The 26,625-nt window shown below is 40.7% G+C and overlaps 2 protein-coding genes across 2 annotated transcripts in view; one reads left to right on the top strand and one right to left on the bottom strand.

Moving 5' to 3' along the window:
- Positions 1-1,586: 1,586 nt before the first annotated feature.
- On the bottom strand, positions 1,587-7,726 carry LOC141017564 (F-box only protein 30-like). Its single transcript, XM_073492258.1, has 3 exons — positions 7,528-7,726; positions 2,477-4,573; positions 1,587-2,381 (listed from the first exon to the last, which is right to left on the bottom strand). Exons 2-3 carry the CDS (start codon positions 4,526-4,528, stop codon positions 2,187-2,189), a joined length of 2,247 nt encoding a protein of 748 aa, XP_073348359.1. The 5' UTR covers positions 4,529-4,573; positions 7,528-7,726; the 3' UTR covers positions 1,587-2,186.
- A 6,012-nt stretch (positions 7,727-13,738) lies between these two features.
- The window catches only part of grm1a (glutamate receptor, metabotropic 1a), a 35,431-nt gene continuing 22,544 nt past the window's right edge, over positions 13,739-26,625 (top strand). Inside the window, exons 1-2 of the mRNA XM_073493107.1 lie at positions 13,739-14,456; positions 18,031-18,280. Of these exons, the coding sequence (XP_073349208.1) occupies positions 13,739-14,456; positions 18,031-18,280 (968 nt within the window). The remainder of the gene's footprint in view (positions 14,457-18,030; positions 18,281-26,625) is intronic.

A 26,625-nucleotide genomic window follows, 5' to 3' on the forward strand; every position in this document is an offset into this window, starting at 1 on the left:
CATTTAAATCATTAGGATAAATAGCTTTGCTGAAGCCGGATTAACGACTCTTTCATTTGAATCAGGTGCGTTGGGGCAGGAGTCCAAAACACCGCCTCATGCTATCAAATGCAGACACTGAACACAATCTAAAAAAATCATCACAGGTTGAACTTACTGTATGCAGAAGATAGTTGCAGCCTTGCAATTTTAATATTTGGATAGTCATAAAAATGACCATCCCCTATCAGTGAGCAGGTCATCAGTCAGTTAATCAACAACGGACATTATGACCTTCATGAAGGTAGGCTTCATTGGAGGGCTGTTGAGTTAAAACTCTCCAAAGGCCCTTCTTTTTCATAGTTTGAAGAAAACATGTGACAGAAACTTGCCGTCTTTCATACATTAAATCGGGGTTGTTGTTACCCATGATAAAGGTTAGTATTCAGTCTTTACCCACTCACACTCTTACTCCTTGAAAATGTAAACTTGGAGTTGTGTCATCTTTGTAACAATGCATGAAGTAGCTTCAACAACTTTGGCTGTACTTACAGCGACAGTTGAGTGTGGTTAATTAGTGTGGTTAATTAGATATTTTAGGCAGAATGAACTGTAGATTAAGTATATAGCAAGACTGCTGACTCAACCAGGAATTGAATTGTGATTAAGTTACCTATAGGATTTATTTAGTACAACTGAATTAAGTCTCCACTTGCACAATGTATTGTGATGTTGTGTACAAACTGCACGTCCTTAATGTTCCTGTGCCAACTCCACAGTATATGTCTATAGTTATCTCAGTGAATTTTCATCCCTTAGTCAAAATACTTCACTTTTCAGTTTGCTTTGTATATACTGTTAAGAGTTTAGATAACTGGCGAGGATAGCCTGTCAGCTAGCCTTGCTGGCTTCTTAAAAAGCTCTGCATATACACACAATAATAGAACCAGTCACCGTTCTCTCTGACTTGTGATTTAAATTCCTGCTCCAGCAATGAGGTCAGAACTTTACTGCTCACTTTTACAAGACGGTGTACATCAGTCAGTGTCATTTTTTGCAGCAGTGTAATAATGAGCCATAGCGTTTTCATGTGCCAGCTAACGTCGCTAACGGTAACCAACCAAAGGATAAAAAAATGTCACAAAAAAGAACGATAAACTATTTACAATATATACTGTGAAAAGTGTAGTATCTTAACTGAGTTAGGGATGAAAAGCACTGAGATAACTATAGATTTATATGGTAGAGTTGGCACTGGAAGCAGAAGGACGTTGGTTTGTAAAGTGGATATACTTCACACTACACTGTGCAAGTGGAGAATATCAAGTTTACATGACTAAAAAAGTTTGTTTTGAACCTCAACTTCTCAATTTCTGTCAACATAAACTTTCAAGGCGCTAACTTTTTTAAGTAAAAAGACAGTTTGTTTTTACAGTGAAATATTGCAAAGACATTTTTTAGCACACCAATTTTGACATGGTTCTGTTTAATATAAAATGAGAACATTAGTTGGTGAAGTTTAGATATTTTCCTTTTATGCAAGCACCTCTGGATAATAACAATACATATGTATATTAAATAACTGAAGAGAACTTTAAACACAAATATATAAAAGGCAGTGAAGACTTTATTAAATGGTAGCAAATCACATGCATCATCAGGCTATCCTCATGAATATCCATCTGTTGTGACTCACGTCCTGACATCCTACAAACTCAAACAACAGATTATTTAGGGTCACATATCAACCAAGGAGGGAATAGCAAATCTTGTGTAAAGTGCTGGCATAACTTCTGTCACGCAGAAATAGTGCAATATAACCAACAACCTGCTTTTCCTCCATGGCTACTACTGAAAGGCAAGATAGTGAAAACATTGAAATTCCACAGAATAATATAGAATAATATAAATCTAATGTGCATATTTGTCTTCAAGAAAATATACTTTATCTTACCAGAATAAGGGTGTGTTTTCAGCATTAATCCATGCAAAGCTAAATGCTTAAACGTTTTTTTCATCCACAAACAGACCACCCACAATGACAGACGTTAACTGTGGCAAGTAAGGTGTTATTTCATTAAGGCTTCTTCATAAACTAGTGTAATACAGGAAGAGTTAATTGTGTTCACGACAGGAAATCTTTGAGACGCAGCATCCACATAATACCACGGTGACTCGTACGGCTACGAGAAGTCAGCCTTGTTTGGTCAGGTGTTAATGTGACGCAGGACGCGACGCAGTGACTGTCCATCTCGCGCAGTGCACATGGCAGGAAGGGGTACAGGCTCCGTCTTGTGCTCCACTGTGTTGAACTGGCACTTCTTAAGATGGTTCGACATACTGGGCAGATCAGCGAAACCCCACGACAACACTGGGCTGAAGGCGGTGCTGAATCTCCACACCTGCAACAGTAAATAAAAAAAACATTGTTGGCAACCTTTAAATTCTGTAAAAACAGTGACATAGAGTAGGTTTACAATACAGGTCATCTACTCACTTTATTCTTGATCTGCCATGACACAGTACCAGGAGCACCAGGGCGTGGTCTTCGTTCCCACTGCAGGTCTACTATGCCCCTGGTCTGGAGGAGACTGGCACACACATCCCTCATAGTCCGTGACACCAACGACAGCTGGCACAGGCTGAAACTGTCCAGGAAGCCAGCTATGTGCAAAAGTATCTCAATGGGAAGCCCACTTAACTGGTCAGACTGGGAGTCACCTGGAATCTTTGCCCCTGGGCAAGGCTGCACCCCAAAGGACTTGAGGTGCCTGTCATGAATCACCTTTGCCCCCTGGGTGGATGGGTAAAACCTTCGCTGGGAGAATGTGCAGCCATAATATGCCAGGGGGCAGCGGTGCTCCATCCAACCATTGAGACCAGCATGAATGTCGCCATGGACATTTGTGAAATGGGAAGAAAACTGGTCCCGGCGGAACGACTGACCACAGACGAAAGGGAACATGTGCTGGTAGCGGGGGTGGTTAGGGAGATAGCGGTTATGTGGGACCGCCTCAACCTCCAGAGCTTCCAGGACGAGGCCAAGGCGGAGAGTGCGGAAAGGGCTGGGGTAGGAGATCTGGGGGGCAGCATGGTCACATGCAGACGCAGATGCCATGTCACCCACTCTAGTGTTGGTTACCAAGATGGCTGCGGGGAAAGTAAACGTCTGTGTGCCAAAGTCTACACGGTAGCCATCGACATAGACTGTATCAGAGATCCTTCGACACTCTCTGGACTCCTCCAAACAGAAGAGCAGGGCTGCTGTGATCAGATCGATCTCTCCCAGACCCATGGGGTCGTCATCCTGCTCCAGGTCCATGGTATCCACTGCCTTGTCCTCCATTTTGGGTCTCAATCTATACAATGGTCTCTCTGGGATGAATCCTATCCGTCCATTTGGTAATAAATATTGGCCCTGGCCCCTAAAAAACTGGTAGTTGTGGAACTTGCGCTCAGGCCCATGGTTTTCTAAAAGAACTAGCCCCCTATCTTCAAGGACCACATGACCAGCCCTCTGCGCCACTCCCTGGCTGACATGCACTGGAGATGCCATTGGAGGGCTGACTGGCTCCTGGGAAACCCCTGCATTCATGTCAGGACAGGCTGTCTCCAGACTGGACTCCTCTGCTCCTGCCAATGGTCCATTTGTTGCTTTTAAAATCTTTTCATCTGTTCCTTTAAGATCCCCATTTCCTCTCAAACAGCTAGAACAAACACTTTGCTCCTCCATCTCGCTTTTAATCAAACCCTCAGCAGCTGCAGGAGTTTCGTCTTCAAGTCCACTCTGATGGTCTCCCTTGCTGCTCAGTCTATTTGTCTGTATATCTTTGTTCGCACTCTCTGTGCTGCTGTCAACAGAGTTGGCACCGCTAACAAATTCTAAAGCGGCAACTAGGCTTCTCGCAGTCTCAACTGTTGCATCATACAGTTTACTAAAGTGCTCCTCATTCAAACCATTAATTCCACTGACAATTCTCTCCTTTGCCGAGCCTGGGGGAGGAGGTTGGGGCTCATGTGAAGATGGTGACTGTGGAGGTGGCTCAATAACTGTGGGCGCGGATGTAAGCAAGTCTGTTGCCATGTTCTCCTGCCTAACAGAAACAAGTGGCTCTCCCTCTGCAGTAGGTGCCATGGCAATCACCTTGAGGGACTCCAGTAGTGTACGTTGGTCCTGAAGAGCAAGTGCCATGTCCAGCTGCTCCACCTCCTCCACACCACGGCTCAGGCTCTCATAGGAGGTATAGGCCAGACAGCTAATGGGCCATCTGTTCCACTCCATAGTGCAGCACACCACTCCAGCTGGACACACTTCAAGGTGTGCAGACATTTGGTTGCGGACCAGGGTGGCAGGGCAGCCATAGCCACTGTTGAGGCAGGGCACCCTCATCAATGGGCACATAAGATGGTGCTCGTCAAGTTTGCAGGAGTGAAATACAGCCCCACACACCAGAGGACAGGTGAGAAGATCACAGGAGATGCCTGGTTGAGGTCTGACCATGCATCTCTGGTTTACACAGGATAAACAGTGAACATGGTCCTCCTCCATCTTCAGAGCTGAGGGGCTGGAAAGCTTCTGAGAAAATCCACTGTCCTGCCAAATAAACAGACAGAGCAATAACGTTAGTTTGTTAAAGATGAGACAAATAAAGACGTAATTGATAGCTGGGGAGGAAATTACCAGTGAGGCATATTTTACAGAGGTGGCAAGGTCTGTTTTACCAAGGAAAGAAGCTTCAAACCTCACCGGTACTCCAGAAAGCAGCTCATTCAGTTCAATGAGAGTACGATAGGCTCAGCTGATACATACTGTTACGTTGGTGGAATGAGAGAGGATAAGAATGATGGAAAATAATATGCTGATATGCACATGAAATAGATGATCACAAGTACAAGAATATTTTGAGCTTCCGAGAAATAGCATTTAATAAAAGTATCATTCACCCATTAACACCACATTTTGTTGCTAATCAGATGAAATGTCGCATAAATGTTGTGTTGTGTCAACCATGAACGAAAAACACATCAGCCCTAGTGTAAAAAACGAAATATCAATAAATATCTCCACTGAACATTTGAAATGGTTTTAATACTCATTTGTCGCAGTATCGATACTTGAGTATGAGCTGCCTTTTTTCTCACTCTCCTCTCCGACAGCAAGGTGACACATGCACCGCTGTAGTGCACACACAGTCCCACCTCCTTGAGGTAAATGAACCTTGATGCTGTTGTGCTTAACGCACAGTACACAAATCTTGTTATATTTATCTTTTAATTAAAAAATACAATTTCGTGCCCACTATGTTGGGTCAATTTTTCCCCGTGGTACCGAACATAGAATTCCAGTATTGTGACAACACTAATCAGCCCACAGTTGCCCTACAGCGTATACCACACCAGGCACAAACAAAAGATCTGGTATATAAGCTGGACAACACATGTATATATTATTTTACTGTAGCATATAATATGTGCATTTACGGCGGCCTTTCAAGACTATTATAGATAAAAACCAGAACAAGTGAGTCCTCTAAGACTTTTATTGGGCAGATTCAAGATTGAAACTATGAAATCAGCATTGTGTTGTACCAGAGCTTTGGTCCAGTCTTGAATGGCTGCTATGATTACTGCAAACCACCAGATGTCACTGTGCTCACTGAGATCCACGCCTCAAAGGTTCAAATCTTTGTTTAGCACAAACAGGAATTAAACTGCAAAACTTCGAAGGCCTCATTAAACCAAAAAAATCACATAACTACACATGAATCATATTGGAAAGCTACATCAGATACAATCAGCAGAGAAAGGTAAGTAATAAGTAGAGAAAAACTATATACATTTTTTAAAGCTCTATAAAATACAGTGTACATGGTGTTTAGAGTACATTAATGTAGTTAACATGCACAAAACAGATTAAACGTACCTTTCCCTATGGTATATACTATGGTGGGTGTGTGCATATATTTTAACACTACATTAAAAGTATTTTGCAGGCGAAAAAAATCAAAAACTTGGAGTTCAAATGTAAGGCCTAAAGATTTATTGTCATCTTGCATCTCAAGCAGTTCTATTAAGGTGTAAAATGATGGGACAGATTGAAATTTCTAGAGTGCAGTGTCCACTGCATTCATAACAAAGCTCATAGAGAAAAAGACTAAGCTAAATTTTTTCCCTTTCAAATAATCCTAGGAAAGAGCAATGACAAAATACTTGGTCATGTCACATAGAAGATAACATCAATTATGTTACATTGGTTTGTATTAAACAGTTAAATATTAACATCGTAGAACTGTAATCTTTTGTCATTCTTGGTAAACATATTAACAGACATATTAACATAACAGCCACCTGATATAAATACATTCAAGTCAATGAATCAGTACTTCCAAGCAAACCTAACTTGTCTGACCCGCTGCTGTTCTCTCTTGCCATGTCTGCAGCCTGCACAATAACTGTTGAAACAGTGCCCTCACTCCACCCTTCTGTGGAAGTCATCTGCAGTCATGTGATGCACCTAAAAAGCTGTCTCATATACACAGACCTTATTAGGAAGCTTCCCAGCTCTGTATCAGGGAGGTCAAACCCTCTCCTCTTTAAAATTTCGAACAAGTCGCAAGACAGCTCCAAAGCTACCACAGAAAACAAAACGGTCAATATGTAAAGCTGAATTGGCTGTGTGATCCAAAGCTGCACGTTGACTCACATCTGATTGTGCACAATAAACAAGTACAATCCTCCTATATACAGTTAATTTGCAGACTGGAATTGAGACACAGCTGGCAGTGTTACTTATTTTGCATTTCTTTTAGTACATCCACCATGATTTCCATAGAAATTGATGACTCCATCACATGTTGACCAAACACTAAGGAAGTTAGGATGTTTTGCAGCTGAGATGCTCATTTATGATGCTAGTGCTGAGGTAACAGCACGTCTGTTTCCATATTCACTTAAACAATTTAACAACATAGGAATATAGGTGTGTGCACATTTGAAAAGGAATAGCTATTCTGTCACTTCGAAGTCTTTGGCTATGATTATAAATATAACTGTACAGTAATCGTTCATGGCCTGACTACTCACTGAGCTATAGATCGGATTTAGCCATGTTAAATGTACCACTTTATTGCAAAATCCAATCTGGTACGGTTTGATTAAGTTAGTTTTCAGCCAGTAGTTAATCAGGGTAGCTCACTTGACTTGACCAGCGCCCCAAATAAGGGACATACACTGATAACGGTAATCAGTAATACTCAGTACAGCACTGTAGCCACTTGATCTTCCTGACTGTTCAAGTTAACTTACAGCACTGTAGCAAAGAAACCTACGATAACAAGAGAAGCTTTTTGGTAATTGTTCGATCAGTTTCTACACACTCGCTTGCTGTCATCTGTTCCTTTGCTAATAAACAAACTTGTTTTTGTAACAATGGCAAGCTAGCTTGCACTGGCCGGCTAATGTTGGCTAACAACAGCTAGCCAGCTCGGAAGTTCACAAGAGGCTAACTTGGCAAAATAATGTCGGGTTAGCGTACGAGTAGCTTCTCACCTTCTCGTTGTGTCAGCAGGAAAACGTATGATAAGGTATGTCTGGTTGTTAAATATGTATATACATATATATGTAACGTTAAATACGACTAGCTGTTACTTTAATTACCTCTGTGAAGAAACTGCTAATGATAGCTAGCTACAGTACCCCTCACTCAACTTCCCTTTTTTTCTGTACAAAACTTTATCGACAAAATGTACATCAGCAGTGCATTAGTCATTGCAAGTGTTCACATTGATCCACATGGACATGAAAAAGGAAAACGACATGAACAATAAACTTTGTAACGTTGAACAATTTAGAAGAAAAATGTTAAGGGTTCTTTTATTTGAAGTACTTAAAATGTTACTTGTATGAGATAGGCCTATACAAATCAGACCAGTCAAACTGCATTTGCTACAACTCATACTGAATATCCTTATTACTGCCTTTAGATTCTTTTTTTGATTATTTTTTAGCCACACAATATGCAATAATATTGAGTTTTTTCATATACATAATGTGCAATAATATTTATTTTCATACAAGGTGCTTGATGTGTTGCCACTTTGCTGTTTTTATACTTGTATTTTGATTTATTAACAGTGTGTGTGTGAGAGTGAGTGTGAAATGTATCATTTTTAGGCAAATTTGGTCGTACAACTGTGTGCAATGACAATAAAGGCATTCTATTCTATTCTATTGTGATATCTATGCCACCACTAAATGAAATGAAACCATCCAGAACAGCTCTGAAAACAGACTCTTCACATTCTCTGTAGGTGTCAGTGAAGTTCTAATTCCTTCACAGCATGGCATCCATTATCAATAAATAAATCAGATATAAAAGTCACTTTGCCTCCCACGAAAGTCAATCTTTAGACCTCATAGCCTGGCACATCTTTTTTAAAATAGCCTAACATACAGTAACCAGTAACAAACAGGAGAGGTCACTGTTGTATAATTTTTGCAGCCTTCTAGCAGGTAATGGTCAGACCAAAAGCATCAACTCCTTGCTGCAAACTGAAGGAGATGCCATGTTTCGAGGTCAGGGTCAACTACAAAATAAACACCCCTGCCGCTGGAGGAGCTGACTCATCATGGACAACAACAGCGGGACATGCCTCGCAGAACATGTCATGAGATGTTGAAAAACGTTTGATAAATCACACTTGTTGTATGTATATTAAAAATCCAAACTCAACTCAGATTTCAAAATACTACACTATGTAGTTTTGGGGAAGAAATTTTAATCAGAAGAGAAAGATCTTCATTGAGTTGATTCATTTTTTAATGCCTAAATAAACTGAATAAACAAACCGACCTTAAAGGACCGTGGCAGACCCTGCCACCATTCTAGCTTCAAACAGTGTTCTGATGACCTTATTTTCCTCTGAGAACAGCTTGTTTATGTAGTTATGGAAAAAACAAGTATTTCTAAGTTTGTATCATTACCTCATGAATATTGTAAATATTAAAAGTAAGTATAGTGCCCCTTTAAATGCTGTATCAAAAACTATGTTCAGTGGGTTTTACATGTAGCCTAAATAATTCAATCATGTCGTTTCCATAGATTTTCCCTGTCAGACTCTTTGTAAATCCAATAGGCAGTATAAGAATGATGGTAAGCAAACATTGGTGATTCACTGGTTCCTGTGCTTCATTTGAGGTTTACTGTTAAGGCCAGCACTGACAGTGCAAGAGAAACAGACCACTTAGAGGTCTACCATGTTGAGACCAGACTCCAAATCACACACAAACGCACAGACACACGCGCACGCACACACATGCACAAACACACACACACACACACACACACTTACACACCATGACTGTGCGAGGCGCCTTGTCAAATAGCTACCAACCCATGAGACAGATAATAAATAGGTACAATTGGTAGAGGATGAAGGATGGGTGGATGAATAGGTGGATCTCCAATTCACTGTATACTATCATGTAATGCTTAATTTATAGTTAATTAAACTAAATTAATAGTTATTTCATTGTTAACAAACAATTACTTCAGTTGACAGTACACGAAAACAGTAACTAATGATCCAGTAATTAGTATTTAATGAGTCTATTGCGTTACTATTCAGTATGATGTCTCACTTTATTTGAAAATAAGTAAAAAATGTAACTAATGATTAAGTAATTAGTAATTAATGGGTCTGTTGGGTTACTACTCAGTATGATGTTTCACTTTACTTGAAGACACAGATAGAGGAACTAATGATTAAGTAATTAGTAGTTAATGAGTCATCACTAGTTCATGCCAATCAGCAGGTAGTTGATTGTTAATCAGAAGATCTTATGAAGAAGGTGGTCAGTATGTTGATTCACAGATATTTATGAACTAATCATTACCTAATTATTCATTAATATAGTATCTCTCAGTTTGTTCTCCAGCAGTTAATCAGTATCTACTATATAGTCCTAATCACAGTTATGCAGGAATTACCCATTAACGATTAATTAACTATCAAGTCTTCCAATTCATTCCTCACTTGCTCCTCAGTAACTCACATCTTTGTATACCTTATTGTAGTGATACATTTCATTGTTTGTTAAACTACAGATTAATAGCCTAAAAAAGAACCATTTATTAATGATGGTTATTATAAAGTTTTACCATGTCTCCCTTTGCAAGCCTTCAAGCGCTTAATGTGACATTTTAGACAGCAAGCCAAGTATTTATACAACATTCTTTGTGCTGCTGTCTGTAAGATGTCACATTTTTAATAGGCTATCAATCCCACACTGAAGGAAAGAAGAAATGTTGATGAATAAGTGCCAACTTTCCTGATTCCCCTGAGATGCGCCGAGCAGGCCTGAAAAATGGGCTAACCAAAAATGATTGCTTGATAAAAATGAAGTGTTTGTTTGTTTTAAATCATCCAATTTTTCACAACCCAAAGCAACGACGGTGACATCAGTGTTACTGAATGTGAGGAGGGACACTCCAAAGCTTAAGATGAATATAATAACTCAAAAAACATACATATGTTACACAATTTCTTTAATTGATAGTCTTATAAAACAAGTGAACGACCACTTTTTTTTTTTTTTTTTGTTACCAATAACACATAGTCAAAATAATAACCCTGCTTAAGTCATTGCTGTAAAGCCTTGCGGTGGACCCACGCAGACTGCAGTCCTCGAATAAACCGAGCCCCGCCGTCGCCCCTTGCCCTGAAGTGTGGCTGCAGCATCCAAGTAGTCTCTCCTTCCAAACATGTCACTTTTATTCAGATTCAATATCAAGATGCTCGCTCACGGAGCCCCGGGCACCAGCAGTGGCAGTGTCATAGCGACTCCTTTACAAGTTTATTTGTGATTTATACCGCCTGGCGTGAGTCACGACACGACCCCACCGTAAACTGCCTCCAACCCCCTCGGGAGTGGGCGGTGTCTTTGCGGCGCGGGGTTGAAGTCAAACCATCCAGACTTCATCACTGAGATGCCTCGGAAGCTCTATACAATGATGGCACTGAAGTTTGTTATCGCCATTATAAACCTAACACTGATATGAACAAGATATAGGTATTGTATATCATGAAAACAGAACACCAGTTTTAGAGAATAGCCTGTTATAATGCAGACCAACTGTATGTTTATTTCAGTCTGTAGAGTGATGAGTAAAACTTTGCTCAGCAAGAAAACTTAGATCTGTTATTTATGGAAGCCCATTTCCGCCAGTTAAAGAAATAAAAAGATGAGAACTTCGACTTGAAGAATGTTAAGACATAATTATGACTTTAAAAAGTCGCAATTATGACATAAAAAGTTTTTTAAGAAGAATCAGATAAAAGGTCGAAATTCTGACATTAAAAACTCATAATTGACATAAAAAGTCATAATTATGAGATAAAAGCTCATGAGTATGACACAAATGTATAAAAGGTCGAAATTCTGACATTAAAAACTCATAATTGAGATAAAAACATAATTATGACATGAAAAGTCAAAAAATATAAGAGAAAAAGTCTAAATTATAACATTAAAAACTCATAATTGACATAAAATGTCATTATTATGAGATAAAAGCTCATAAGTATGACACAAAATGTATTTATGAGATAAAAGGTCGAAATTCTGAGATTAAAAACTCATAATTGAGATAAAAAGTCAAAATTATGACATAAAAAGTTATGAGTATGATAATTATGAGATGCAAATTATAATTATGTGATGAAAAACAATTATGAGTTTAAAAAAAAGTCGAAATTATGAAATAAATATAGACTTTTGATACTTCTAGACTTTTTATCTCATGATCAGGACTTTTTACCTCATAACTTCAACTTTTCCCCTCATATATCGTCTTTTTATCTCTTGATTATAACTGTATCTCATAATTTCGAATTTCTATCTCATAATTGTCTTTTGACCTCATGATTATGAATTTTTATCTCATAATGATGACTTTTATCTCATAATTATGAAGTTTATCTCATAATTACGACGTTTTATCTCATAATTATGACTTACCATGGGATTTTTTTTTTTTTAACAAGCTTGGCTTTCATCCTTTTTTATTGTTTTCTTTAACAATTGGGCTATCATAGAGACCAGCCCTCATTGACCTAATGACTGATATGTCATAAAAAAGACCTTCAGCCAAACGCTAGATGGCGCGATGCTAACTGTTAACTGCTGTCCATGGTGCTGAAAACATCCCCACGTTAAGTCACAAGTCTTAAACTCAAGGAGTGAACAGAGGAGATGATCAGGCGGCGCTCGACACCTCTGTCTGCTTGGAGTTGGCACATGTCAGTCCAGCACAGCAGACAGTGACAGCGAGGTGCCATATGATTCAAATGGTGGTTAATGTCACTGTCTCTCTCCTTACTGACACACTGAACACTGACCTGCTGCACATATTTACACCCTCCACACACATAAACACAGTTTGGTGCCAAAACTGATTGACACATGTCCATATTCTCGCACGAGGTCATGGTGAAAGAAAGCGAGGTAACCTGTCCTGCACAAGCTCAAACATGCATTATATTCCTGACAGCATATTTAAATTTCTTTCTTTCTTTCTTCTTCTCTTTTTTTGTGATAAAATAATTGCAGCTTTTATTCATAATACACGTTTTTTAAAAAAATAAAATAAAATAAAATAAAAAGACTTGTGAGACGCACACAGAGGTTGGCGAGGATACTGGAGGAGAGGCGATGGTTAAAGGGGAGAGGGGGGAGAGGAGGAGGAGGAGGGGAGAGAGAGAGAGGGAGAGGGAGAGAGAGGGAGAGAGGGAGGGAGACTCAAGTGATACAGCCGAGGACCACGCGCTAGAGAAGACGGACGAAGGCACGCGACATGTCTCAAGGATTCAGGTAAGTTTGGATGCAATAGACTCAAAAAGCCGCTTAAAAATGTGCATGATGTGAAAAACCACAATGAGAAGAGAGATGATGTAGTGTACTGAGAACAGATCGTTCATGTCCTGCCTCCTCCTGCTGAGAGATACATGCTTAATTCGTATGTTATTATTATTATTATTATTATTATTATTATTATTATTATTATCATTATCATCATCAGTTGACCTGATGTTGCACGACAGATTAGAAGAAGAATGTTGGGTGCGTTTATCTTGTATTCATCCTCAGAAGGATACAAGAATCCAAATAGGAGTCGACCCCCAAAGGGTGGCAGTGGCTCGGCTTTATTAGAGACCGGCTGAGTCGATTGGTGAAGAAATGTGTGTGTCGGTGTGTTCATGAGCCCAGAAAACTGTCCCAAAGACGTCCTTGCAACGTGTTTGGAGAGCGCGCTGTCCACGGTGCTGAAACCTGCTCCCTGCCTCATTTTCTCAATGGGCTGTCTCTCTGTTTGGAATAAATGTTTTAAATGCATGATTGTAAACCACCTGCACCAGTGGAGAGCGGGCACACTGCCCGCAGATCAGCTGGGTGTGAGTTAAGTGCCTTGCTCAAAGGTAACAGAGAGGCGTGAGGAATGCAAAACAGGGCGTTGATGGGCAGGAGCATGCGTGCTTACATGTATAGTCGACTCTTCCTACATAAACCTTAAGCACATCTGGCCTCCTTTCTCCCAGCTCACATGTCACAGCACTTTGTCTTATTTCTCCTGCAGGTGCGCGCGGATATGCCCCGGGAGTCGTGCTCACAGCTCGTGGTCTCTGGGATAAACGTGGATGTATTGACAGCCAGCAGATAGTATGCCTGCGCAGTTGGCGCGCCTCACGCGATGTGGTACAACATGGCACGCGTAAAGATGGGTCTCTTCGCTCTCCTGTGTCTCCCCACGTTCTTCTTCCGCGTCCTCGTGCTCTCCCACAGCAGCAGCATCTATGAGCGCTCGGTGGTCCCGCGCGCCGTGGTCCGCTCCGTGGCGCGCATGGATGGAGACGTGATCATCGGCGCGCTCTTCTCCGTCCACCACCAGCCGTCTGCGGAGAAAGTGGCGGAGCGGAAGTGCGGGGACGTCCGCGAGCAGTATGGCATCCAAAGGGTGGAGGCCATGTTCCACACGTTGGACCGGATCAACGCCGACCCGAACCTGCTCCCCAATATCAGCCTGGGCTGTGAGATCCGGGACTCCTGCTGGCACTCCTCTGTGGCCCTGGAGCAGAGCATCGAGTTCATTCGGGACTCCCTGATCTCCATCCGGGATGATAAGGACGGGTCCAAATGGTGCATCGACGGCACCCCGTCCCACCAGCCTCCACCTTCCAAGAAGCCCATCGCCGGAGTGATCGGACCAGGATCCAGCTCTGTGGCCATTCAGGTGCAGAACCTCCTGCAGCTCTTCAACATCCCGCAGATCGCCTACTCTGCCACCAGCATCGACCTGAGTGACAAGACTCTGTTCAAGTACTTCCTGAGGGTCGTGCCATCAGACACCCTCCAGGCCCGGGCCATACTGGACATTGTCAAGCGGTACAACTGGACCTATGTGTCTGCGGTGCACACTGAGGGTGAGACCCCCGTCACTGACCTCTCTAGCTGGAAGATTACGTAATGTGTTTATCTGGAAGTGGGTTTATAGTGACCTCATCATTTATCATGGTGTGTTTAATTACCCATGTCATCACTGCATCTTCTCATTGACACATTTGAAAACGAGCAAAAGTTTATAGAGATTCTGAGCGTTTTAATGGAGAGACTTAAAGTCGAGATGTACTGAGGAAGCTTGCAAAAATAATTTCATATTCATGTTAAACCACTGGCTTATTAAATCATTTGAGAAAACTTGAACTAGAATTGCGCTCAATAGAGCGCATACTGCAGTCCCATAATAGATACCAACCACCTAAATATGCCAGATTTTTTTTATCAAGATCTATGCTATCCCTGAGAAATTAACAAAAATATTCAAAAAACTCCCTGTCTTGTAATGTTTCCTGGATCCGTCTCTTTATCCGGATCCACACCAAAAGTTAACAGGGTCTATTCTGCTCCGAGACCCATCCTCCATTCAAGTTTCATGGAAATCTGTTCAGTAGTGTTTGTGTAAGCCTGGTGACAAACCAACAAACAAAAGGACACAGGCAAAAACATAACCTTCTTGGCGGCGGTAATGACAAACAAAATATGCATGGACCTGCTCCCACTTTCACACTTTTTGTTAATGGCCTTTGGCTGCAACTTCACAGGTGCACTTCCATGTGTGTCTCTTATGAAAACTGGATGTTACGTACAGTATCTACCTTTCTGTGGCTCTTTAGAGCTGGTAATTGCTCCCACTTATGAACATGTAAGTACATCTTAATTAGGATTTTCATGCAGTTGTCTGGAGTTCCCACACATTATCATTCATCTGTGTGTGCCTATATTACATAAGCTCCACTGGAATATGGATTGTAACTTGAGTGTACGTTGATTCAACATTGGGTTGTCTCTCCTTTTGTTCTGTTTGAGAAATATATGCTCTGCTACTCTTTCCTCCTCTTTGGCACTTTGTTGTATAGTGTCGAGCCACACACTAAAACCCCCACACTGGCTGTGTTATCAGAGTTGCCATAGCTAGTTTTAAAAGTTAGTATCCAGCCAAACACATGAGGGACCATTTTAGCATTAACAATTCAGATGTCCATTTCGAAACGTTAAATTAATTCCATGGTTAAGTCAGGACTGGAGGATGAGGCTCGCATGAAAAATTACATTCCTGTTTCAAATTTCACTAGATACATATAAATTAGAACGAACACCTTATCTCCACAGAGCTTTAATAGTATTCAGTATTTCACACCATGACTGTCTTTCTTTCTTTTTAAAGAACTCTTTCGCTAATTCGCTGAGCCGAACATCACAACAGTGTATTATGGTGGAGACAGGGAGAGGGGTTTTGGTAGACAGAGTAATTACTGCCAAGTGAATTATGTCCATAGCGTTTTCATTAAAGTCTTAGTGAAACACAAGCAGTGATGTGCACCCAAATTATGACTGACAGGCTACATTACCCAGGACAACCCCCCCACAGGGAGCTGCATACTCACGGGGAGTGTAAAACATCTTTGGAAAGTCCTATTATAGTCAGGTGTTGGACGGGGGCTCTGTCACAGGTTGCTATCAGATAGATGAAGAGAGGGAGTTAGGGAGCTGCAGTACCTGGAGGCATAACTAGGTGGCGTCAGCTGTCTGACCTTCAACATACATGCAGGAGGATCCTCTGGGACTGAAGTCATAATTTAAGAGTAATGAAAGACCAGTGAGGGGAAGGATGATTTTGATTGTGAGCAACATCATTTACTCAACAGGCAACAGTGTGAGTTATAAAAGTGGGATACTAACAACAAAATGTTGTTGTAAGGGGCGCTATTTACAATATTAATGAGGTAATGATACAAACTTTGAAATATTAATTTTTTGCATAACTACGTAAACAAGCTGTTCTCAGAGGAAAATAAAGTCCCCATAACACTGTTTGAAGCTAGAAAGGTGGCAGGGTCCGCCACATATAAACAAAGTAAAACAGAATGAAATTGTGCTGTCCTTTAAGGTCAGTTTGTTTATTTAGTTTGTTTGTGCATTCGACGCAGATCTTTCTCTTCTGATTAAAATCTCCTCCTCAAAACTACATAGTGCAACTTTAAAGTACAAATTTGTAAGCTTTAACTAGAATTAATGCTTTTTTATAATTATTATAATTATTATTTTTTACATGCATTTGTAAATATGAATCCCTACACTGCCTATAGATTCAGTTTTGTAAGAGGCAACAGAGGAGAAGTTTGCAGCCGCAGTAAATGTTTATAACCACGACTTCACATCATAATTAATCTGATGCGGGCTTTACCCTGACCTTTGAAGAGTTATATGTAAATACACTTGTTGGTTTTGCTCTATCTTTAGTTATCTCTGAAATGGTGGTCACGACAGGCTTTGTGCTCATGAGTTGTTGTTTTTTTTCCCTCTCCACCACCTAAGACAAGTTATAAATGCAGCTTGTTCCCGTAGCAACGGCTAGGGCTGTGAAATTGCATAAATTACCTGTCCCGATTATCATCAGTCTCGTAGGAGCGCTCAAAGCAGTTTTTTCAGTGGTCATTTTCAAATGGGGCTGTCAACTAATGCACCAACGCCCACCTGTCTCACAGCCGAGACGGAAAGAGTAAAATAATTGGATATCATTATTTCCATTTAGCAGTGGAAGAATGAAATGAGACAACTGAAAATATCATCAAAGGACTATTGGAAAACCAACACATGGTCCCATTGTGCGCCTGTGGAAATGCATTACCGTGATGCCTATGTCTCCCCCGCTCTGTAAAGCCACACCATGCACAGATAGAGCGTCTGCCCTTCATCACCCATATAAGGCGAGTGTGGCATGGACGCCCTCAGGAACCTGTCCTCACATTGAGCCAATTGCAGAGCAAATGCTTTAAGATTCATATGGAGAGGCGCTGTTGATTTCCCTCTGACAACATGCACACACACAGACACATGTTCAAGCATGCACAAGTGATTGGATTGTCTGTGTAATCCAGCTCTCGTGCTAAAGAGCCGCGGGCTTTGACAATCCAGATCGTGACACATCACTCGAGCACTGCGAACCAAATGGAAATAGAAGATTTAGACTCAAACAGCTTTGCAGGGCTTTTGATTGGGTGTGCAGTTAAACAAGGATAGATATCTTCACCCCCCTTACTGGCTTTGATTGCAATCAGTAGCCAGTAAACTCTCTGACACTCATTATCGTAGGATCAGAGCTTCGGCTCAGTCCGGACTCGACGCTCTGTGGATGTGTGCCTTAGGCATGACATTGCTTGTCCATCAGTGAAATAATTAGACACGTATGGGTTGAGAGCAATTACTTCTGATATTTAATAATGTCAATGTGTTTTTGCAAGTAATAAGGCATGTAATGCTATGTTATCAGTCAAACATTGATTGTGACACTTACAATCAGAGAATAATGCCCCATATTAGTGAAAATGCCACAGCCAGTGTATTATCCATATCCACGATGGCTAATTGGAGGAATGGGATTACCAGAGAGTGAAAATGTTTAATTCCAGTAATCTCTATTTTCTTAATCATCTACAGGAAACTATGGGGAGAGTGGCATGGAGGCTTTCAAGGAGCTGGCCTCTCTGGAAGGCCTGTGCATTGCCCACTCGGACAAGATCTACAGCAACGCGGGGGAGAAGCACTACGACCGCCTTTTGAGGAAACTACGGGAGCGTCTTCCCAAAGCTCGCGTGGTGGTGTGTTTCTGCGAGGGCATGACCGTCCGAGGTCTCCTGATGGCCATGAGGAGACTGGGGGTGTTTGGGGAGTTCCTCCTCATCGGCAGGTATGGACGTGTTTTGTTTTATTTGAGTCACGGTCGAGAGCATCCCTCTCTGGATGGCAAGAAATCAGTTAAAAGGCTGGAAGGCTGTGAGATGCTGCGTTGTCTTCCTGATGTGCATGTCACCAAGGCAACCAAGAAGAATTAGACCACATACCAATAGCGCTGAATAGAAATGTTCTCCAGCGATGAATAATTGGTATTTCTGTCACAGACACAAAACTAGAGAGGGAAACAATGCCTCCAGTCCATTATTTCTCTTTGGGCTGCCTCATATTTTATTTTTTAAAGTAATGGCAGTCATCTTTGCATTTTGCAATCAAAGAGAGACACACACACATCTATTTGAACACATGAAGACCACAATAAATAAACATGGATTGTAAAAATCTTAAGCCTCCTCTCTGGATATTCACTCCATTTCTTCTCTCCATTTTTCTTTCTTTCCCCATCTGTTGGTCAATGCTGAGTGACAGTGAGTGACTGTAGACTTAATCTTAGTCATTAGAAAAGGGCAAGTAGAGTCGTCTCACACACTTTTACAGCGGCACATTACACCATGAAATAGCCCTCAAGGAGCATTCACACTTGTCAGTAAAAGCCACAGCAACCTTGTTGCCACTTTTCAGTTCATTCATGCTATATCTCTTCCTCATCATTTCAGAGAGGGAGGAGGGTTTTTGGCACCGGCCTGGTGTAGGGCGGTTGTCAGCCGTCGGTTAACATGAGGAGGACATTAATAAGACAGATAGGGAAGGCTTGTAGCATAGCTTAGCTGTATTTGCTGGACATTTGCTGTACACTGAAGCATCCTGCAGGAAGAACCTGAGAGACAAAATACAGTACTTTCAGTATTTCAGTATTTTCACTGTGTGTTCACACGTATGAAAATTGTTCTCTCACTCTGAGTGTTCAAAGATTAGGTTTAGATTAGATTGTGAAAGACCTCAGCATGAACATGGACACTGTCATTTCACCCAATACTCACCCTCAGTGTTCAGGTGTTTCAAGAAATGACCCAGCTATTATTAAGAAAAAGAAAGTGTATATTTGTGACCAGCTTTTAAAGATTTCAGACTTCACAATAGGCTTTTAAACTGTGAGTCACAGACAGAGTGGGGAAGTCAGAAAGCGTGGAAGCAGGATTAACACAGAGTTGGTTTTGGTTTTATCGTTGGATTTCTTAACAGAAAGAAAAACGGTGAAAAAGCGTCAAATTGTCTTGCTGAATAGCTACATTATTTAAACTGACTCACATTAGATAAAACCTGAAAATGAGTTTTTCATATTTAACTCACACACACACACACACACACACACACACACACACACACACACTGTACATAATATTCTCTCATCTGACACGCCTCTATTGGCAGGCACTGGGGGATTTGTTTTTGTCATTGCCATTATCCTTGAAGAAGCCTTTCCTATATCCCCTCAAATCTCCCAGTGGTAGAAATAAAGACCAGACAAGTGCTGCTCTTACCAGCCTCTCTTTATGTCATGTGTGTTATAGTCACTGCATACGTGCATATTTAAGTTCCTGGCAGGGGAAGGCTTTTCAGATGCAGAACATGCCTTTTAAATTATCTATTATAATGACACTGTTAAGGTTGCATTCCTTCCCATATCTCTCCCTTTCTCTTTCCTCCATAGGAGATGGGAAAGTGGGTCTTTTTTTAGCTTTTGTGGAAGTCTCCATGGGCGGAAGAAATGCTTCTGGGTCAGAGAGGGAGAGCGAGACAGAGAGAGGAGTAGATAGAGAGCCTCAGTGTGCAAAAATGACAGAGGAAGTCTGGGCCAACACAGATGCCAAGCCATGTGTGTGTTTCCTGGCATGTAGTGAATAACTGAATGAAGCTGGCAGACAGGTATTAGCTCAGCAAAGGGGAGCGCGTTTTCTTCATTTATGTTTTCACCTCTAAAGAAGCCCCTTTCATGTGTACGTATGCACATAAAAGGGTGAATGAAACAAAGTGACAGAGCGAGACGAGTGCAGTCGGGCCAAACTGTCTGATCTCACAATGAACATCTACAGTAAACACACTGGCGACTCATTCTCTCTTTGATTACCGCTGTATTTATTATGTTGTACTGTGCTAAGTCTGATGTCAACAAAAAGCTAAGTAAGTAATATATCTGGCAATGGAGCACAAGGAAAGAGTGGACAGAATTTGAAACAGAAGTTGATATTTTATCCTGTAAAAACTTATCACATGCAGCGATAAAATCAACAGCTAACGACTGAAGTCATGCCAGAACAAGCAAAATGTGTCAGTAACAGTGCTCATTATCTGTCCAAGCTCTTCATAATCAGACGGGCACTGTTGCAGTCATGGCTTTCAAAAACTTTTTTTTTTATTTTCAAATATGGCATGCCTGCCAGGCTAATAAGTGCAGTAATTTAATGCAATAATTTAAATGTTAAATCACCTCACCAAAATGCATCAGCCCACATCACAGCCAACCAACAATTAGTGTTTTAATTAAAGCACTACCTCAGTCAGCATAATTTGTAAAGCTAACAAGGTGTCCTTGACCTTATGCATCTCATCATTTGGTCACAAGTAATGAGGGGAAAAAATAGGAGCGAATGAGGAACTGATTGCTAGTTAAGCATTATTTAATGAGTAACTCCTAATCCAATTTCATAGAGCAGTTAATGATAAAGTATTGATTAGTTAGCTAAGAAACAAGTGAGGAACAACTCAGAAATGCAAGTTAAAAGGAGACTTGTTAGCTAATAGACAGCTACTCATGAAGTGATGATCGAGTCGTTGGCAGCAGCAGTTAGCAGTTTTTTGGGGGGCGATTTGCTTTCCCCCTATTTGTTTGAATGAATTTGACAGGTATTCAATTCTTACATATTGCACCTTTAACTCACTCAGATGTTCATGAACTAATCATTACCTAATGATTCATTAAACTAGGATCTCCAGGTCTGTTCTAGTAAATAATCAATATCCACTTAATAATCCTCCATTAGGAATTATTACTTATTAACAATTAATCAATTATCAAGTCATACTTGATTCGTTCCTCACTACTTTATGAATTAAGTAATCATTAGCCTATCATTAGCTACTCTATAAAATTGGATCAGTAGTTACTCATTTACTAATGGTTAATGCGCAGTTAGTTACTCATTCGTTACTCATTTGTAACCCTGTAACTACTGAAAATTGCGTGTCCCTTATTGTAAAGTGTTACCCGTCATTATCTTGCGCTTGGCTCAGCAAACCGCATAAGATTCGGCAGTGTTGGTTTTTTTTTCACCACATCTCATTCGTGGAGATGATCATACAACAACCACCACAGAGGCAGGCAAAAACTCTAAACTACAAGTAGACATGCAGAGAGTTTTGAATCTGAGAGCTTTTGTCTAACCGGCTCTTCAGACAAGGGCCAGGTGTGGCTGCGTGCTCGACCCACTTTATCCCTGACCTGCAGACTCTACTCTGCATCACTTCAGCACATCGACACTTTACACCCACTCGGTGCTGCTGTTGTCAGTCAGAGGGGCTCTTGTCTTTCTCTCTGCGTGATGTCAATCATGGTTTTGCCAATCAGCTGCCTCAGTGACTCTGTGCCTGCACAAACACAGCATTTATTCTGTGCATACACTCTGATATAGACACACGCTCCCGACATAGATTATCCACTTCATTCCAATCAAGGAGACATTGATGTCCGTCTTGTTTTATTCGAGTGCATTTCGAAGCGATATTAGATGATAAACAGATTCTGGTTAGAGAGAATGAAGCAGGCAGCACAGGAAATGTATTGATATGACCTTAGTTCATTTTAAAGAGCAGAAACGGTTGTATGAGTAAGCAGGAAGTTCATTGGTGAGCAGATTAGGATGGTGAGTCAGTTCTGCAGTAGGTTGGTTAAGGACTGATAGGAGTAGACCTTCTCACTAAGAGCAGAAATGAATGTATGACCGAGCAGGAAGCTGGCAGATTGGGAGAGTAGGTTGGTGGAAGATAGATAGAAGTAGACTTTATTTGGCTGTGAAGTGCTGATGATTTGTTCACAGATTAAAGCAGAGTGCCCAACATGAGAGTGAAACCTGGAGAAAGGGAAAAGACAGAGAGACAAAGAGAGACAGGTAAGGTAGAGACTGAGAGAAAAGGGGAGAGGATGAAGCTAAGCATGGTTGGGAATAGGTCGTGACAGTTAATCATCACTGTCCTGGTGAAAACTCAAGTTTGTAGGACACTGTAAATCTACTAACATACTACTTTGTACTAACATACAAAGGACATGAAAATAGTATACTTTCTATGAGTACACTAAATTACCACTATACATTTTTGCAATTTAGTATACTTTTTAAAAGTACACAGAAGTACAACTCTAAATAAATGAACATTTGCACTGTTTGGAAATCTACTAAAATATATCTATAATGAAGTGAAATTAAAGTATATTTCAATAAAGCATACTAACAGTGTATAACAAAGGACTTGAAAATAGTATACTTTCTATAAATACACAAAATTAATATATAATAAATTAATAAGTATTTTCAATTTAGAATAATCTTTACAAGTATATGTGTGTGCAATTTACAATATACTTACAACAAAGTGCACTTTTTAGAAGTACACTGAAATACAACTTGAAGTATGAACTGATAGTTGAATTAGTATTTTTGTTTTTAGTACATTGAAGCTGAACTTAATGATATCTATTTTGAAGTACACTTCCATAAATTTTAAATATACTTTTAATAAAGCACAAAAAGCACAAGTATACTTGCATACTTAGTTTTCTATACCGTAAATATATTTTTAATATAATAGAGTATACAATTTTTTCACTAGGGTTTACGATCAATGTTTTTTGTAAACTAGACAAGGAACTGAGGTTCAGTAGAGCTAGTGTGACATTGTTATTAGCATAACAGCACATCAAACAACACATTTCCACCAAAATGGAACTGGTGTCGTTCCTTTTAGCACCAAATTTTCGGAGCAGTTCTACCTGAAATAAATTGGTTCCTTGACACTGAAGTGTGAACCAGCATGTCATGTTAAACAGGTTGAAGTGCAATGCCCTCTGTTGATGACACATCCTTGATCACAATGGTTTCGCTGAAAACTGGCTGAAATGACAGGCTTTCTCACTCCAAGGTTCCAAGGATCTTGAAGGGAACCGGTTCGAGAACCAGAGCGAATTTGTTGGGAAAAGTGGAATTTAAAAGCTTCACTAATTCTTATTTTTGTATCAACACTCCATAAGAATGACTATATATAAAGTGAAAGGTGCCGCTTATGTTACTAACCAACCTCATCTCCAGCCACAGATGTTTTCAACAAAAAAGCAAGGTTTAAAGAGCAAGATATTTCCCTGTGGGGTTGGTAGATACCAAAACAGAAACGGAGACAGAATAATGGACCAGAGACACGACTTCAGATGCATGCTAATGCTGCTCTGTCCGCTAGATGTGTAAACAGTCATTAAAATGTTGATGTTGTGTTTAAAGGTTGGTCTGCCCTCAATTGGCCAAAAATGACACAGGTTTAACAAAGTAGCTTAATGCCTAAAACGATCCAAATGTAAATCTTAAATCAGTAAAAGACCCATTTGGAATGTAATGGTGCTAACTTCACTCAAACTTGAGGCACATTGTCACCCTTTTTACCTTGTTTAACAGGAGACAGTGTAATCAGACATCTGTCGCATTGGTAATATCCCCTTTAAGTGCTTGCATTTAACGTAATGGATTAAACTTATTTTCAGCCTTGGAGGCCTTTTAAAGATAATGTAGGAAATTAACTTTAATAAACAGTCAAGCACAGAATTTGGCATGTGACAGTTCTGTGGCGAACAGACCCTGCTAAACTGAATCAGCACATCAAGCCTCAACATTTCTTTTTCAAAGGCTCTTTGAAGATGGCATGACTTTTTTGCTGGAAGAGTTTAGGACATACGTCAGAAATTAGTCTCAGCACGGGGGGGAATCATTCTGATGTCCGTCAGAGAAAGACAGTTACGGATGAACGTGATGCACATTATGAGGGCAGTCACACGACTTCTGTAGTAGAGGGAGGTTATTTCCAATTAAACTGCATTGGGGAGACCGGGAAGTTGACTTTATCTTGGTCTAGCTATATTTATCACTGTGAGGGAACAGTGTGTGCTACATAAAGTGGAGTGCACTTGATGCAGTGAAATGGCCACAGATTCCTCGCCTGTTATTTGACCACAGAGAGCAATACGCACAATGACTCACGGGAGGTGGCTGCCCATATTATTACACATCCACCACCACTGTTGCTTTTAGTGAACTTTGACCAGTGTTTGCAGCCGCCATGTTTTTTTTTTTTGTTTTCTTTGCTGACACAATTTATAGATTATGTCTCTTGAGATCTTTGAAAAGATTACAAAATATATATATATATAAGCAGTTTGGCCTTTGAAAGTCTGTACTGCAAGTTGAGAAAATGCTATAAAAACAATACATCATCAATTTACTGTATAACCAGTTGCATGACACACTTGCAGCAGCTGGGTGCAGTTATCACAACTGGAAATCTAGAGTAGAGGCGTTTCTAACTTAAAGAGACAGTTCACCCCAAAATCAAACAAACTAGATGGCACTTGTACATTTCAGAATCTCAATAGCAATGTCTCTTTCCAGAAATCATGACCTGGTTAAGAAAATAGTTCCTGGTCTGTGGACTATCTCGAGTAACCGGGTCATGACTTCTGGGAGAGACGTTTTTCAAATGTATTTTTTTGACACTCTACAGGTAAAAAAAAAAAAAAAAATGTATTTTAGATTTTGAGTCAACAGGAAAACTGTAGGATTTGGGTGCACTTCACCGTAGTGACTCAGCTGTCTGCCTCTCTGTGCCCGTCCATGTTTTACAGTAAAGAGTCACTCAGTCAGTGATGATGCAGATACCTGTATTCTTGGTCTGTTGAGCCATAAGGGTATCAACGGCGGCACAGAAAGCTCTCATCAATGCATCTGAAAACGTGGCGTCTTTGACATTTTCTGCTGTGGAGCACTCCAAGTTGCTTGCAAAACTGAAATTTACCGATCTTTTTGATATTTGTAAATTGCGGCGTTGACCTTTCGAGGGACGCCGAAATACTCAAAAGACAATATTCTGCAAAAGTGCTGCAGAAAAATGTCCACAAGTTCTTTCAAGGTGACATCCTTACTGCTGCAGCTGAGAGAGCCATGTTAGATATTTCTCAAAGAGCAGCGAACGAAAAAGTTAATGAATCATAAACTGGATTTTCAAAGCCATTGTGTGCATGTTCTGTGTGCTGATAAGAAATGCACAGAATCCATAAAAATATCTGGCAGTGAGTGTGTGTTTTTAACTAAATTCTCCCTGAGGCAAACACCATTAAACTCTCTCGCAGTTAAACTGAGCGTTACAGTAAGTCTTTGAATCCTGACTGAATTCCCACCTACTCACTTATATAAAGAAATTTGCCATGAAATCATTTATGCAGCTTTGAAAGCCAGATATACATCCACTGTGCGCTGTCTTTTGTTATCGTCCCCTTCCTGCCTGTTTCCCCACATCACGCCTGGTTTCTGAATGGCAGCACGGAGTGAACCCACCTACCCATTTGCCCGCCTGCTCGCTCTCTTGCAATTAGCGGCGTTCGTCCTCTCTCTCTCTCCCTCTAATGCTGCTTGAATGCCGTTATTACTAAACATCATTTGCATAAGCTGCTTTTCCACATGCAACGCTCATTTCTGCCCCTGTCTCACATACACACCACTTTTGGTCCGGGTCCCATTTTGAATGCATGTTTCTTGTTTATTTCCTACTTGTTTCCTGACAAAATGGACACTGTGTCAGGAATGTGGATGTTCTGCCTCTGTGATGGCTTGGCACAAGTCATTAGCAGGGTATGACTGTCTCTTTTGAGACCGCGCCGAGGTGCAAAGCAAGCTGTGAACCCATATTGTGTGTGCCACATGCACTTCTGCATCTGGCTGTCCTATTTGATTTTCTGCAACAAGGGGAGGGGGGACGCAGGTTTTGCTCTGATTTTGAATAAATGAAACGTTTAGGGCACCAGAGAGAGAGGAGTTGTGGCGCGACACATTTAGCTGCCTTTTTCCTGTCATCTGTAAGGCTTTCATCTCCTACCCATCTCAGGAAGGAGGGTGCGGAGGATGTGGAATTCTGCCTATTGACTTCTTCTTGCGAGTAATTTGGCGAATAGCGGGGCATGAGCAAAGAGAGAGCTCATCTCTGGCAACAGAACGGGCAACGGCGCCAAAATAAATGAGCATCTTTCTCATCCAGGATTGTGGATGTACAAGGGGTTAAGATTGAATTTTTGTCTCTGGGCTTTCATAAATT

The sequence above is a fragment of the Pagrus major genome, chromosome 22 (genome assembly GCF_040436345.1).
Source record: "Pagrus major chromosome 22, Pma_NU_1.0".
Lineage (NCBI taxonomy): Eukaryota > Metazoa > Chordata > Actinopteri > Spariformes > Sparidae > Pagrus > Pagrus major.